The sequence below is a fragment of the Oncorhynchus mykiss genome, chromosome 2, assembly GCF_057628025.1.
Source record: "Oncorhynchus mykiss isolate SJ-2025 chromosome 2, ASM5762802v1, whole genome shotgun sequence".
Lineage (NCBI taxonomy): Eukaryota > Metazoa > Chordata > Actinopteri > Salmoniformes > Salmonidae > Oncorhynchus > Oncorhynchus mykiss.
This window is the reverse complement of record NC_143023.1, coordinates 98,400,383-98,413,587: the sequence shown is the minus strand read 5'-3', so window position 1 is coordinate 98,413,587 and position 13,205 is coordinate 98,400,383. Positions and strand designations below refer to the sequence as shown.

General features: G+C 47.2%; 1 protein-coding gene across 1 annotated transcript in view; it reads right to left on the bottom strand.

Moving 5' to 3' along the window:
* LOC110500720 (tyrosine-protein kinase CSK) overlaps positions 1 to 13,205 on the bottom strand; it is a 35,176-nt gene that overhangs the window by 5,420 nt on the left and 16,551 nt on the right. Inside the window, exons 2-9 of the mRNA XM_036960381.2 lie at positions 10,162 to 10,245; positions 8,867 to 8,983; positions 7,721 to 7,833; positions 3,436 to 3,655; positions 1,513 to 1,672; positions 1,097 to 1,196; positions 400 to 490; positions 62 to 135 (exon numbers count right to left, since the gene is read on the bottom strand). Of these exons, the coding sequence (XP_036816276.1) occupies positions 62 to 135; positions 400 to 490; positions 1,097 to 1,196; positions 1,513 to 1,672; positions 3,436 to 3,655; positions 7,721 to 7,833; positions 8,867 to 8,983; positions 10,162 to 10,176 (890 nt within the window). The 5' untranslated portion in view covers positions 10,177 to 10,245. The remainder of the gene's footprint in view (positions 1 to 61; positions 136 to 399; positions 491 to 1,096; positions 1,197 to 1,512; positions 1,673 to 3,435; positions 3,656 to 7,720; positions 7,834 to 8,866; positions 8,984 to 10,161; positions 10,246 to 13,205) is intronic.

The window sequence follows — 13,205 nt, the reverse complement described above, 5'->3', positions numbered from 1 at the left end:
CTGTCAACAGACTTCTGGTAATATTATTGAAGATGTACAGATCAATCATTATCATACTCACAGTGAGAACTTGAGTAGACAATCCCCGAAGATCACTGTCCGGCCTCTGGAGCGCAGGTAGTCCACTAGACTGCCCTATGAAAAGAGAAGTCTTCAGTGCTATCTGGTTCTTTATTTATTTATTTATATATATATATATATATATATATATATATATATATATATATATATATATATATATATATATATATATATATATATATATATATATATATATATATATATATATATATATATATATATATATATATATATATATATATATATATATATAAGTATATATATTTATTTATTTCTGAACTCCCTTTAACTTAACTGAATCATAAAGAGCCTTCCTACCTTGGCCATGTACTCGCTGACAATAAACAGGCTTCCCGTCTCCTCAACGATGACACCTATCAACTGAACCAGGTTATTGTGTCTCAGCTGCCTGCAGAAGAGAACCAACACGCATTAGCAAGAGTTCAACATTTTAGAAAAGCTGTTTAAATAGCTGCACAGTAAACCAACACGTTTCATTCAACCAAAACCTCACTGATCTAAGAAAACAATAAGGATGTTAAACACTTGACCAGAGTCGTGGTCCTCTCTGAAACTGACCAGAGTTGTGGTCCTCTCTGAAACTGACCAGAGTTGTGGTCCTCTCTGAAACTGACCAGAGTTGTGGTCCTCTCTGAAACTGACCAGAGTTGTGGTCCTCTCTGAAACTGACCAGAGTTGTGGTCCTCTCTGAAACTGACCAGAGTTGTGGTCCTCTCTGAAACTGACCAGAGTTGTGGTCCTCTCTGAACCTGACCAGAGTTGTGGTCCTCCCCCAAAGCTCAAACTGACCAGAGTTGTGGTCCTCTCTGAAACTGACCAGAGTTGTAGTCCTCTCTGAAACTGACCAGAGTTGTGGTCCTCTCTGAAACTGACCAGAGTTGTGGTCCTCTCTGAAACTGACCAGAGTTGTGGTCCTCTCTGAAACTGACCAGAGTTGTGGTCCTCTCTGAAACTGACCAGAGTTGTGGTCCTCTCTGAAAGCTCTGAAACTTACGTCATAACTGAGGCCTCTGCGATGAAGGCCTGTGCCGTGGCATCATGCTTGATACACTTCACAGCTACTTTGGTCCCTCTGTAGTCTCCCACCTTCACATCTGAAGAGAGAGAGACACAGACTCAGGATGGGTGCTTAACCCTTCCACATCCTGGAAATACCTTGGCTCAATAGTCATGGGTGGCCAATGAGCGGCACACTCTGTGTAAACGGTTTAAACACCCATCCTGCGTCTGCGTAAGTGAGAGCATCCATTTAAGACCATTTTTCACACACATTCCAACAGAACAGATATTGGGTCCAGTGAACTGACATCCCAGAACAGGGTGTGACGCAGAGGAGTGACTGAGCCCCACCGAGGGCCTAACATCCCCATACAACCGCAGACATACATGGACAGGCACACACATACTTGCCTCCAAACTCTCCCTTGCCTATGGACTGCTGAATGTTAAGCTCCTTCCTGTTCAGAGCCCAGCCACTCCTAGAGAACTCATCCTGGGCTGCCACAGTTCCCTCCTCCAGCTTCGGCTTGATCAGTTTGGTGCAGAGACCATCTGCGTCTTTGGTATAGTGCTGAGGACAAGGAGAGGACAAAGAGAGAGAGAAGGCGTAGGTCAATAACATGACCCAGGAAGGGTTAAAGGTTGTGAATACTGGTGATGGTTGATGCGTTAGATTTTAACCAGGTTTGGGGTCAATTCAGGAAGTAAAGATAGAGTTGATCCCAACCCTGGTAGGAACCGTAGGATTTATTCAGCAGGACCTAGCAGTAACCAACAGAGGGCAGCATTGTTAAAAACAGCAGAGCATTGGTTGGGTTTAAAACAATATATATACATGCATGTCATCAACATGGACTGAGTTGTGGACCTAAAGCACATGTACAGTGAAGGAAGAGAGAGAGGGTGGTTTAGAAGGGAGGAAGGAAGAGAGAGAGGGTGGTTTAGAAGGAAGGAAGGAAGAGAGAGAGGGTGGTTTAGAAGGAAGGAAGGAAGAGAGAGAGGGTGGTTTAGAAGGAAGGAAGGAAGGAAGGAAGAGAGGGGGGTTTAGAAGGGAGGAAGGAAGAGAGAGGGGTTTAGAAGGGAGGAAGGAAGAGAGAGAGGGTGGTTTAGAAGGAAGGAAGGAAGAGAGAGAGGGTGGTTTAGAAGGAAGGAAGGAAGAGAGAGAGGGTGGTTTAGAAGGAAGGAAGGAAGAGAGAGGGTGGTTTAGAAGGAAGGAAGGAAGAGAGAGAGGATGGTTTAGAAGGAAGGAAGGAAGAGAGAGAGGGTGGTTTAGAAGGAAGGAAGGAAGAGAGAGAGGGTGGTTTAGAAGGAAGGAAGGAAGAGAGAGAGGATGGTTTAGAAGGAAGGAAGGAAGAGAGAGAGGGTGGTTTAGAAGGAAGGAAGGAAGGAAGAGAGGGGGGTTTAGAAGGGAGGAAGGAAGAGAGAGAGGTTTAGAAGGGAGGAAGGAAGAGAGAGAGGGTGGTTTAGAAGGAAGGAAGAGAGAGAGGGTGGTTTAGAAGGAAGGAAGGAAGAGAGAGAGGGTGGTTTAGAAGGAAGGAAGAGAGGGGGGTTTAGAAGGAAGGAGGGAAGAGAGGGGGGTTTAGAAGGAAGGAAGGAAGGAAGAGAGGGTGGTTTAGAAGGAAGGAAAGAAGAGAGGGGAGTTTAGAAGGAAGGAACAGAGAGGGGGGTTTAGAAGGAAGGAAGAGAGAGGGTGGTTTAGAAGGAAGGAAGAGAGGGGGGTTTAGAAGGAAGGAAGAGAGAGGGGGGTTTAGAAGGAAGGAAGAGAGAGGGGGGTTTAGAAGGAAGGAAGAGAGAGGGGGGTTTAGAAGGAAGGAACAGAGAGGGGGGTTTAGAAGGAAGGAACAGAGAGGGTGGTTTTGAAAGTGAAAGCTGGATCAGGTGTCTTCAGGGGAAATGATCTAGAACCTACCGCTAACAAACCGTTTCAGAGGCCAGAACACCTCACTAACAGCGAAACCATGTCTGTATAGTCAACAACGGTGCTTAGTGCTCACACACTGCTTGCAAAATAATAGACAGCTTTTTTGACCAAGTGGAAAGCTCATTGGTACCAGCTTGCTTTAGGAGCCGGTCCCAATTCCTTCCCTACATTTTTCCCTTGGTCCTTTGATGTTCGCAGACCTGTAAGGTGGACGCAATATGGTGGAATCTCCACAACTACACTGTTTAAACCCATCTAGAATATTCAGATCTACTACAGTCAAAATGGTAAAGGGGTCAGGGGGTCAGGTTTAGGGGGTAGGGAGCGATTGGGTGGCTTTTATATATATATATATATATATATATATATATATATATATATATATATATATATGTGTGTGTCTTCCCCTGTACCTCCACCAGCTGCATGAGGTTCTCGAAGAACTCGTCCTCGTCGATGCTGAGCTGACCCTCCTTGTACACAATACGGTAGTGCTCCACCTTGCCGTCACAGCTGACACACAGAGTGTAGTCTCCGGGGTAGTTGGTGCTCTCCCTGACCAGGAACAGGCCCGTCTCTGGGGGGATCAGGAGACTCTCTGCCTGCTCCCTGGTGATCTTACCATGGAACCATCTGGAAATGGGGGGGCAGGGGTCAACATTGTTGTCAACGGTTGTCACAAAGTGCTTTTCTTTTTACAACAAAGAGTCACACACACGCGCGCGCGCACACACACACACACACACACACACACACACACACACACACACACACACACACACACACACACACACACTTCTCAGAACTGAAGTATGTGGCTAAATGTGGGAGATTGAAAGGAACCAACAGGAAACCTTGCAGACAGACAGACAGATAGATAGACAGACACACAGCACAAAGCGGTGCTGGAAACAGACAGTGCACTACAATTACAGGGCTGAGTAGACAGAGGCAGGACTCGGCCCTGCACGGCCCAACTGGGGTTTAGATTCACATAACACACTGCCACGACAAACAGCCTATCTGCACTGTTCAATCACACAGAAACACACCGATACACAGAAACACACCGATACACAGAAACACACCGATACACAGAAACACACCGATACACAGAAACATACCGATACACACAGAAACACACGATACACAGAAACACACCGATACACACAGAAACATACCGATACACACAGAAACATACCGATACACACAGAAACATACCGATACACAGAAACATACCGATACACAGAAACATACCGATACACACAGAAACACACCGATACACAGAAACATACCGATACACAGAAACATACCGATACACACAGAAACACAACGATACACACAGAAACACACCGATACACACAGAAACACACCGATACACAGAAACATACCGATACACAGAAACATACCGATACACACAGAAACACAACGATACACACAGAAACACACCGATACACACAGAAACACACCGAAACACAGAAACACACCGATACACAGAAACATACCGAAACACAGAAACACACCGATACACACAGAAACACACCGATACACACAGAAACACACCGATACACACAGAAACACACCGATACACAGAAACACACCGATACACACAGAAACACACCGATACACACAGAAACACACCGATACACACAGAAACACAACGATACACACAGAAACACAACGATACACACAGAAACACACCGATACACAGAAACATACCGATACACACAGAAACATACCGATACACACAGAAACACACCGATACACAGAAACACACCGATACACACAGAAACATACCGATACACACAGAAACACACCGATACACAGAAACACACCGATACACAGAAACACACCGATACACACAGAAACACACCGATACACACAGAAACATACCGATACACACAGAAACACAACGATACACAACGAAACACACCGATACACAGAAACATACCGATACACACAGAAACACACCGATACACACAGAAACACACCGATACACAGAAACACACCGATACACACAGAAACACACCGATACACACAGAAACACACCGATACACAGAAACACAGAAACACACCGATACACAGAAACACACCGATACACAGAAACACACCGATACACACAGAAACATACCGAAACACAGAAACATACCGAAACACAGAAACACACCGATACACAGAAACATACCGAAACACAGAAACACAACGATACACACAGAAACACACCGATACACACAGAAACACACCGATACACACAGAAACACACCGATACACACAGAAACACACCGATACACACAGAAACATACCGATACACACAGAAACACACAGAAACACACCGATACACACAGAAACACACCGATACACACAGAAACACAACGATACACACAGAAACACACCGATACACACAGAAACACACCGATACACACAGAAACACACCGATACACACAGAAACACACCGATACACACAGAAACATACCGATACACACAGAAACATACCGATACACACAGAAACACACAGAAACACACCGATACACACAGAAACACACCGATACACACAGAAACACAACGATACACACAGAAACACACCGATACACACAGAAACACACCGATACACACAGAAACACAACGATACACACAGAAACATACCGATACACACAGAAACACACCGATACACACAGAAACATACCGATACACACAGAAACACACCGATACACAGAAACACACCGATACACAGAAACACACCGATACACAGAAACACACCGATACACAGAAACACACCGATACACAGAAACACACCGATACACAGAAACACACCGATACACAGAAACACACCGATACACACAGAAACACACCGATACACAGAAACACACCGATACACACAGAAACATACCGATACACAGAAACATACCGATACACAGAAACATACCGAAACACACAGAAAAACAGAAACCGTTCAACCTGAGTATCAGTCACTGAGCGGTGAACTACAACTGAAAGTTGTAAATGTTTCATAGTTTGACTTTACATTGAATGGGTTTATTCTTTAATTGACGAGAGCCCTTACAAAAACACATTCCTATGTATATATTGACGAGTCCTGCAGCAACACCTCGCCACTGACGAGTCCTGCAGCAACACCTCGCCACTGGCGAGTCCTGCAGCAACACCGCGCCACTGGCGAGTCCTGCAGCAACACCGCGCCACTGACGAGTCCTGCAGCAACACCGCGCCACTGACGAGTCCTGCAGCAACAGCGCGCCACTGACGAGTCCTGCAGCAACCCCTCGCCACTGACGAGTCCTGCAGCAACACCTCGCCACTGACGAGTCCTGCAGCAACAGCGCGCCACTGACGAGTCCTGCAGCAACACCTCGCCACTGACGAGTCCTGCAGCAACACCTCGCCACTGACGAGTCCTGCAGCAACACCTCGCCACTGACGAGTCCTGCAGCAACACCGCGCCACTGACGAGTCCTGCAGCAACACCGCGCCACTGACGAGTCCTGCAGCAACACCTCGCCACTGACGAGTCCTGCAGCAACACCGCGCCACTGACGAGTCCTGCAGCAACACCGCGCCACTGACGAGTCCTGCAGCAACACCGCGCCACTGACGAGTCCTGCAGCAACACCTCGCCACTGACGAGTCCTGCAGCAACACCTCGCCACTGACGAGTCCTGCAGCAACACCTCGCCACTGACGAGTCCTGCAGCAACACCTCGCCACTGACGAGTCCTGCAGCAACACCGCGCCACTGACGAGTCCTGCAGCAACACCGCGCCACTGACGAGTCCTGCAGCAACACCTCGCCACTGACGAGTCCTGCAGCAACACCGCGCCACTGACGAGTCCTGCAGCAACACCGCGCCACTGACGAGTCCTGCAGCAACACCTCGCCACTGACGAGTCCTGCAGCAACACCTCGCCACTGACGAGTCCTGCAGCAACACCGCGCCACTGACGAGTCCTGCAGCAACACCGCGCCACTGACGAGTCCTGCAGCAACACCGCGCCACTGACGAGTCCTGCAGCAACACCGCGCCACTGACGAGTCCTGCAGCAACACCGCGCCACTGACGAGTCCTGCAGCAACACCGCGCCACTGACGAGTCCTGCAGCAACACCGCGCCACTGACGAGTCCTGCAGCAACACCGCGCCACTGACGAGTCCTGCAGCAACACCGCGCCACTGACGAGTCCTGCAGCAACACCGCGCCACTGACGAGTCCTGCAGCAACACCGCGCCACTGACGAGTCCTGCAGCAACACCGCGCCACTGACGAGTCCTGCAGCAACACCGCGCCACTGACGAGTCCTGCAGCAACACCGCGCCACTGACGAGTCCTGCAGCAACACCGCGCCACTGACGAGTCCTGCAGCAACACCTCGCCACTGACGAGTCCTGCAGCAACACCGCGCCACTGACAGTGTATCCATGGGAAGTAATTTCATTACAACATGGAGACTGTACTGTACTTCCTCCGACTCAGACAAGTTTAACCAGGCTATGGAGACTGTACTTCCTCCGACTCAAGACTAGTTTAACCAGGTTATGGAGACTGTACTTCCTCCGACTCAGACTGGTTTAACCAGGCTATGGAGACTGTACTTCCCCTGACCCAGACTGGCTTAACCAGGCTATGGAGACTGTACTTCCCCTGACCCAGACTGGTTTAACCAGGCTATGGAGACTGTACTTACGGCATTAGACTCAGCTTGCCCCCTTGCTTCACCCCTTCCCTCTTCTGGACGTAGTTAGCTGGGATGGTGCCTTCTCGACCTGCTGTGTTCTTGGCTTTGTACCAGTTGGGGTCCTGAGATAAAACATGTCACCGTTACTCTGATTAGAAGATCAGGGTTGACTGAGTAAATAACGTAGAGAGATGGACAACATAAACTGAAACCCTCTGAGTACTCGGTCCTACATGATGTGTTCTGTCACCTGGGGCTGCATGGTAAATACCCAGAAAACACAAAAGGAGAGTGATTTACAGCCCACCTCCTCAGACCATCATAGATGTGACCCCTTTCCTAGAGGATGCTGGCTGCTTCCATCTGATTGGATGGCTTATAACCTTTTGGATTGGTCAACAATTGATTTTTGAAGTCAGATAAATGGAATGAACGTATTTTTTTCTCCCTCTGACTTGATATAAAAAGGTGAAATAAAAAATAAAAAAACATGGTTTTAAAATTGTCCTTGTTCAGCCCGCCATGGAAAGGGTGTATGATCAATTCTCATTTCCTAGGCTTCCCGGCCCTAGGAAATGGTTGGTCTCGTAACCCCATAAGATATGTAACCCTAGACTGCGAATGTTATTGTTAAAAATGTCAGTATTGTCTTGTAATTAAAAATTTGTATTTTTTTAATTTTTTAATTATTAAAGATTTAATTAAAGATGTATGTCTTACATTTGATTTAGTTTTTACGATGATATGTAATAACACTTGTGTTTTTTGCATTTTGCTTATTATCATGACCATTTGTTGATAATAGTGATCTGAATTCATTTCAGAATTTGACTTTAGAATTTAGAATTTAACTGACTTGACTAGTTAAATAAAAAAGGTAACATAATAAAATAGAGATTGTTAAATATTATTTAGTACTACGCCTCCTTTAAAAAAAAAAAAATTTAAAAAACTGTCTAAACTTTATTTTTTTTTTCTCTCTTTAGAATTTCAAGAAACACGACAAAAATAAATGTGAAAGATTAAGCCTACGTTTCTCCTTAAAACGATAAACCATTTATTTGGGTCTGTTTTACTAGTCTGGCTTGCCAGAGACAATGGCAGCTGTGGTGAAAAACAACCTGCTTCCTAAACACGGAGAGTTAGGTACTTTACCTTAGTGACAACGATGATGGTTAAGACATCTCCTTTGTTGAAGGGCAAGTCCTGCTCCGTGGTGCCCTTGAAGTTGTACTTGGCCATACACTCTGTGCCCCGTGGCCATGATGGGGTCTGAGGGACAGGACGAGTGAGGAAAAGGTCATCACAAAAAAAGCAAAAGTGGAATTGATTTATTTTATTTATTTATTCAACCCTTGCAATAAACCAGCTCAATGACAATAGGTGGTGCAGGGCAAGGGGATCTGAAACGTCTCCTCGGGGACCACCAGGCGTTTCATGTACCTCAACTACTCCAGGGCAAGGGGATCTGAAACGTCTCCTCGGGGACCACCAGGCGTTTCATGTACCTCAACTACTCCAGGGCAAGGGGATCTGAAACGTCTCCTCGGGGACCACCAGGCGTTTCATGTACCTCAACTACTCCGGGGGGCCAGCACACCCGATTCAACTACTCCAGGGGCCAGCACACCCGATTCAACTACTCCGGGGGCCAGCACACCCGATTCAACTACTCCGGGGGCCAGCACACCCGATTCAACTACTCCGGGGGCCAGCACACCCGATTCAACTACTCCGGGGGCCAGCACACCCGATTCAACTACTCCAGGGGCCAGCACACCCGATTCAACTACTCCGGGGGCCAGCACGCCTGATTCAACTACTCCGGGGGCCAGTACACCTGATTCAACTACTCCGGGGGCCAGCACACCTGATTCAACTACTCCGGGGGCCAGTACACCCGATTCAACTACTCCGGGGGCCAGCACACCTGATTCAACTACTCCGGGGGCCAGTACACCTGATTCAACTACTCCGGAGGCCAGCACACCTGATTCAACTACTCCGGAGGCCAGCACACCTGATTCAACTACTCCGGGGGCCAGCACACCTGATTCAACTACTCCGGGGGCCAGCACACCTGATTCAACTACTCCGGGGGCCAGCACACCTGATTCAACTACTCCGGGGGCCAGCACACCTGATTCAACTACTCCGGGGGCCAGCACACCTGATTCAACTACTCCGGGGGCCAGTACACCCGATTCAACTACTCCGGGGGCCAGCACACCTGATTCAACTACTCCAGGGGCCAGCACACCCGATTCAACTACTCCAGGGGCCAGAACACCTGATTCAACTAGTCGACTGATCATCAAGCTCCCTGAATAGGTGAATCAGGTGAGCTGGTTCAGGGCTACAACTAAAATCAAATGGACATGTTTGTATATAGTGTAGTGTTTTCTCTATTCAACATGAAGCCATCTTCGTCTGTGATCTCCGGGTCTCACCTGGGATTCAGACATGCTGAACAAGGCAGTGGGGTCTCCTGACGCAGGCCTCACACACCAGACGTTACCATAGCACACACACACCTGTGGAGAGACAAGAAGCGACCGTTACATACAACACAGTAGACAACCACCACCTAAACTCAACATTCAAAATGAGGCAGTCAGTAGACCCATCTGAAAGTAAAACATGTGAACAGGGAGGAGTATAAATAACAGCCGGCTGTAGAAAGCAGAAGTAAGTAGGTCTTTTGATAATTCTTCTTTTTTTTTTTTTCCATCTCACTTTCGCAACTGTGGGTTAGCAAGTTTCCATTACGATCCAATGGTGTCACCGTGTGGTGATGGGGGGGGGGGGGGGCTAATCTTTGGTTCAAATCAATAATAACCATACTCCCGAGTTATCGGCAACATTTTAGTTCGACCCAGCCCACAATCTAATACGGTAGACAGAACTGCAGATTAATGCTGCGTATGTAGAAGACGATTTATGGTCATTCCTGGAATCTGCATTGGCCGTACAATATTTAGATGTGATGCGGCCTCCGCAGAAGTCAAGGCATTCCTACTTCTTCTTGCGCTCTGCAGAGCTGTTGTGAAGGAAGTTGTCAAAAGTAGTGAGTTTATACAGGACGTACCCCCCCCCAATCATGTCAATGCAGAGCCCTCCACATTGTTACAGAATTTGGGAGGCACACGGCAATGCGATACGGAGCTTGATTTGGCCTCTGCAAGCCTCTAGAGGTACCGCAATTGCGTCACACTCTGGGCCTGAGCTTAAAGATGAAAAAGAGATCCTCGTAATGACCAGTACGAGGGCCGTTTACCACATATTCCTGTGAAGAATCTATTTAAACATAGAGAAAGACAGAGATATCATCTTTATATGTCCCACTATGGCGTCTATGAGCGCACGGGCAGCGTCACCGAGGGCTCCACGGTGATTTACTACCATCTACATCACAGTTATGGAGTATTTGCTTTCAACTATAATTCATTGGTTTCTGATGACCCGGATAGAGTCATGTGATCCTTCTTTGACCCATAGGAAGGCCCACCCAGTTGACTATTTTAAAATGGTGAAACCCTCATTCACCCATAGGAAGGCCCACCCAGTTGACTATTTTAAAATGGTGAAACCCTCATTCACCCATAGGAAGGCCCACCCAGTTGACTATTTTTTTTAAATGGTGAAGCCCTCAATGTCCATGCCAAAACAGTGTATATTCACCTAGAGTCCTCTATCCAACTCTATGGTGGCAAATTCCCACTTGGTTTCAAAAACAGTATATCTCCTCCTACTCAGCTTAAAACTAGCCTGGTCCCAGACCTGTATAAACAACTCAATGACCATAATAGTTGGCAAGAAAATACAAACAGATCTGGAACCAGGCTAGTTAAAAGCAACTATGAACCAAAAACTAAAAATATAGTTTCATTCCATATGGAGAAGACATCTGGATTCCTTTTCTCACCAAAACAGAGTTGATACTTTCAGCCCCAGTGAATCTACTGTAGGGTTAATATAGTTCTCCTCAACACTGGAATGGAAACCAGTGGTTGGACCATGAAAGGATTCTTCTCAGTCTTCATTTTCTAGGTTGGCAGACACCAACCATAGGGAGTGAAGCCTTTTTCAAAGCATATTTAATTCTAACAAAAATCGGCCGCAGTAAATGACATATGGATGTATTGAAATAGTATTTATACACAACACAGAGCAGCATGTAGAAGAATAGATGATGTCATTAACAGAACAGACAAACCCATTCTAGTAATTCTGTTTCCATGCACACGGGGGGGGGGGAGGGGGGGGGGTGCACGGCCCATGAGTGATGTCATCATCCCGGGACAAACCACTTCCCAGCCAGGGTCAGTTGCCATGGATGAGTCCTGGGCCGTGTTCATTAGGGACCACATGAAAAGAAATGACTGAACACAGGGAGAGACTACTTGGACCTATTCCAATGTGAAATGCACATTTCCCTATTCCGCTGTTTTATAAAAGGTTTTTTGTTGCATGCCCTAATGAACAGGACCCTGGCTGCTGAGTAACGACGTGAGATCATTTCCTCCTAGAGACATATCACAGAGAGAACCCATTACAGCTAGAGAGGACTGCCAATGGTGAACTTCCTGTACGACAGAGAGCCAAGACTGATTAATCCACACTAGGGTAGGTTCACTAAAAAACATGCTTAGAGAGAGAGAGAGAGAGAGAGAAAGAGAGAAAAGAGAGAGAGAGAGAGCGAGAGAGCGAGAGAGAGAAAGACTAAACACACTGAATCCTCAGGACCAGAACATCTAATCAATCAGAATAAAACAAATTACAACACAGTCAAAACAAAACTACATTGCTTATTGGGAAACACAAACACAAAGCAAAATGCAGTTCTATCTGGCCCTAAATCGACTGTACACCGAGGCTATCTATTAGACCATGGTTACTGATCAAAACCTTGACAAAGTACAGGCTCAGTGAGCACAGCCTTGCCATTGAGAAGGGAAGACACAGGAGAACCTGGCTCCCTGTAGAGGAAAGGCTGTGCAACCACTGCACCACAGCAGAACCTGGCTCCCTGTAGAGGAAAGGCTGTGCAACCACTGCACCACAGCAGAACCTGGCTCCCTGTAGAGAAAAGGCTGTGCAACCACTGCACCACAGCAGAACCTGTCTCCCTGTAGAGGAAAGGCTGTACAACCACTGCACCACAGCAGAACCTGTCTCCCTGTAGAGGAAAGGCTGTACAACCACTGCACCACAGCAGAACCTGTCTCCCTGTAGAGGAAAGGCTGTGCAACCACTGCACCACAGCAGAACCTGTCTCCCTGTAGAGGAAAGGCTGTACAACCACTGCACCACAGCAGAACCTGTCTCCCTGTAGAGGAAAGGCTGTACAACCACTGCACCACAGCAGAACCTGTCTCCCTGTAGAGGAAAGGCTGTACAGCCACTGCACCACAGCAGAACCTGTCTCCCTGTAGAGGAAAGGCTGTACAACCACTGCACCACAGCAGAACATGTCTCCCTGTAGAGGAAAGGC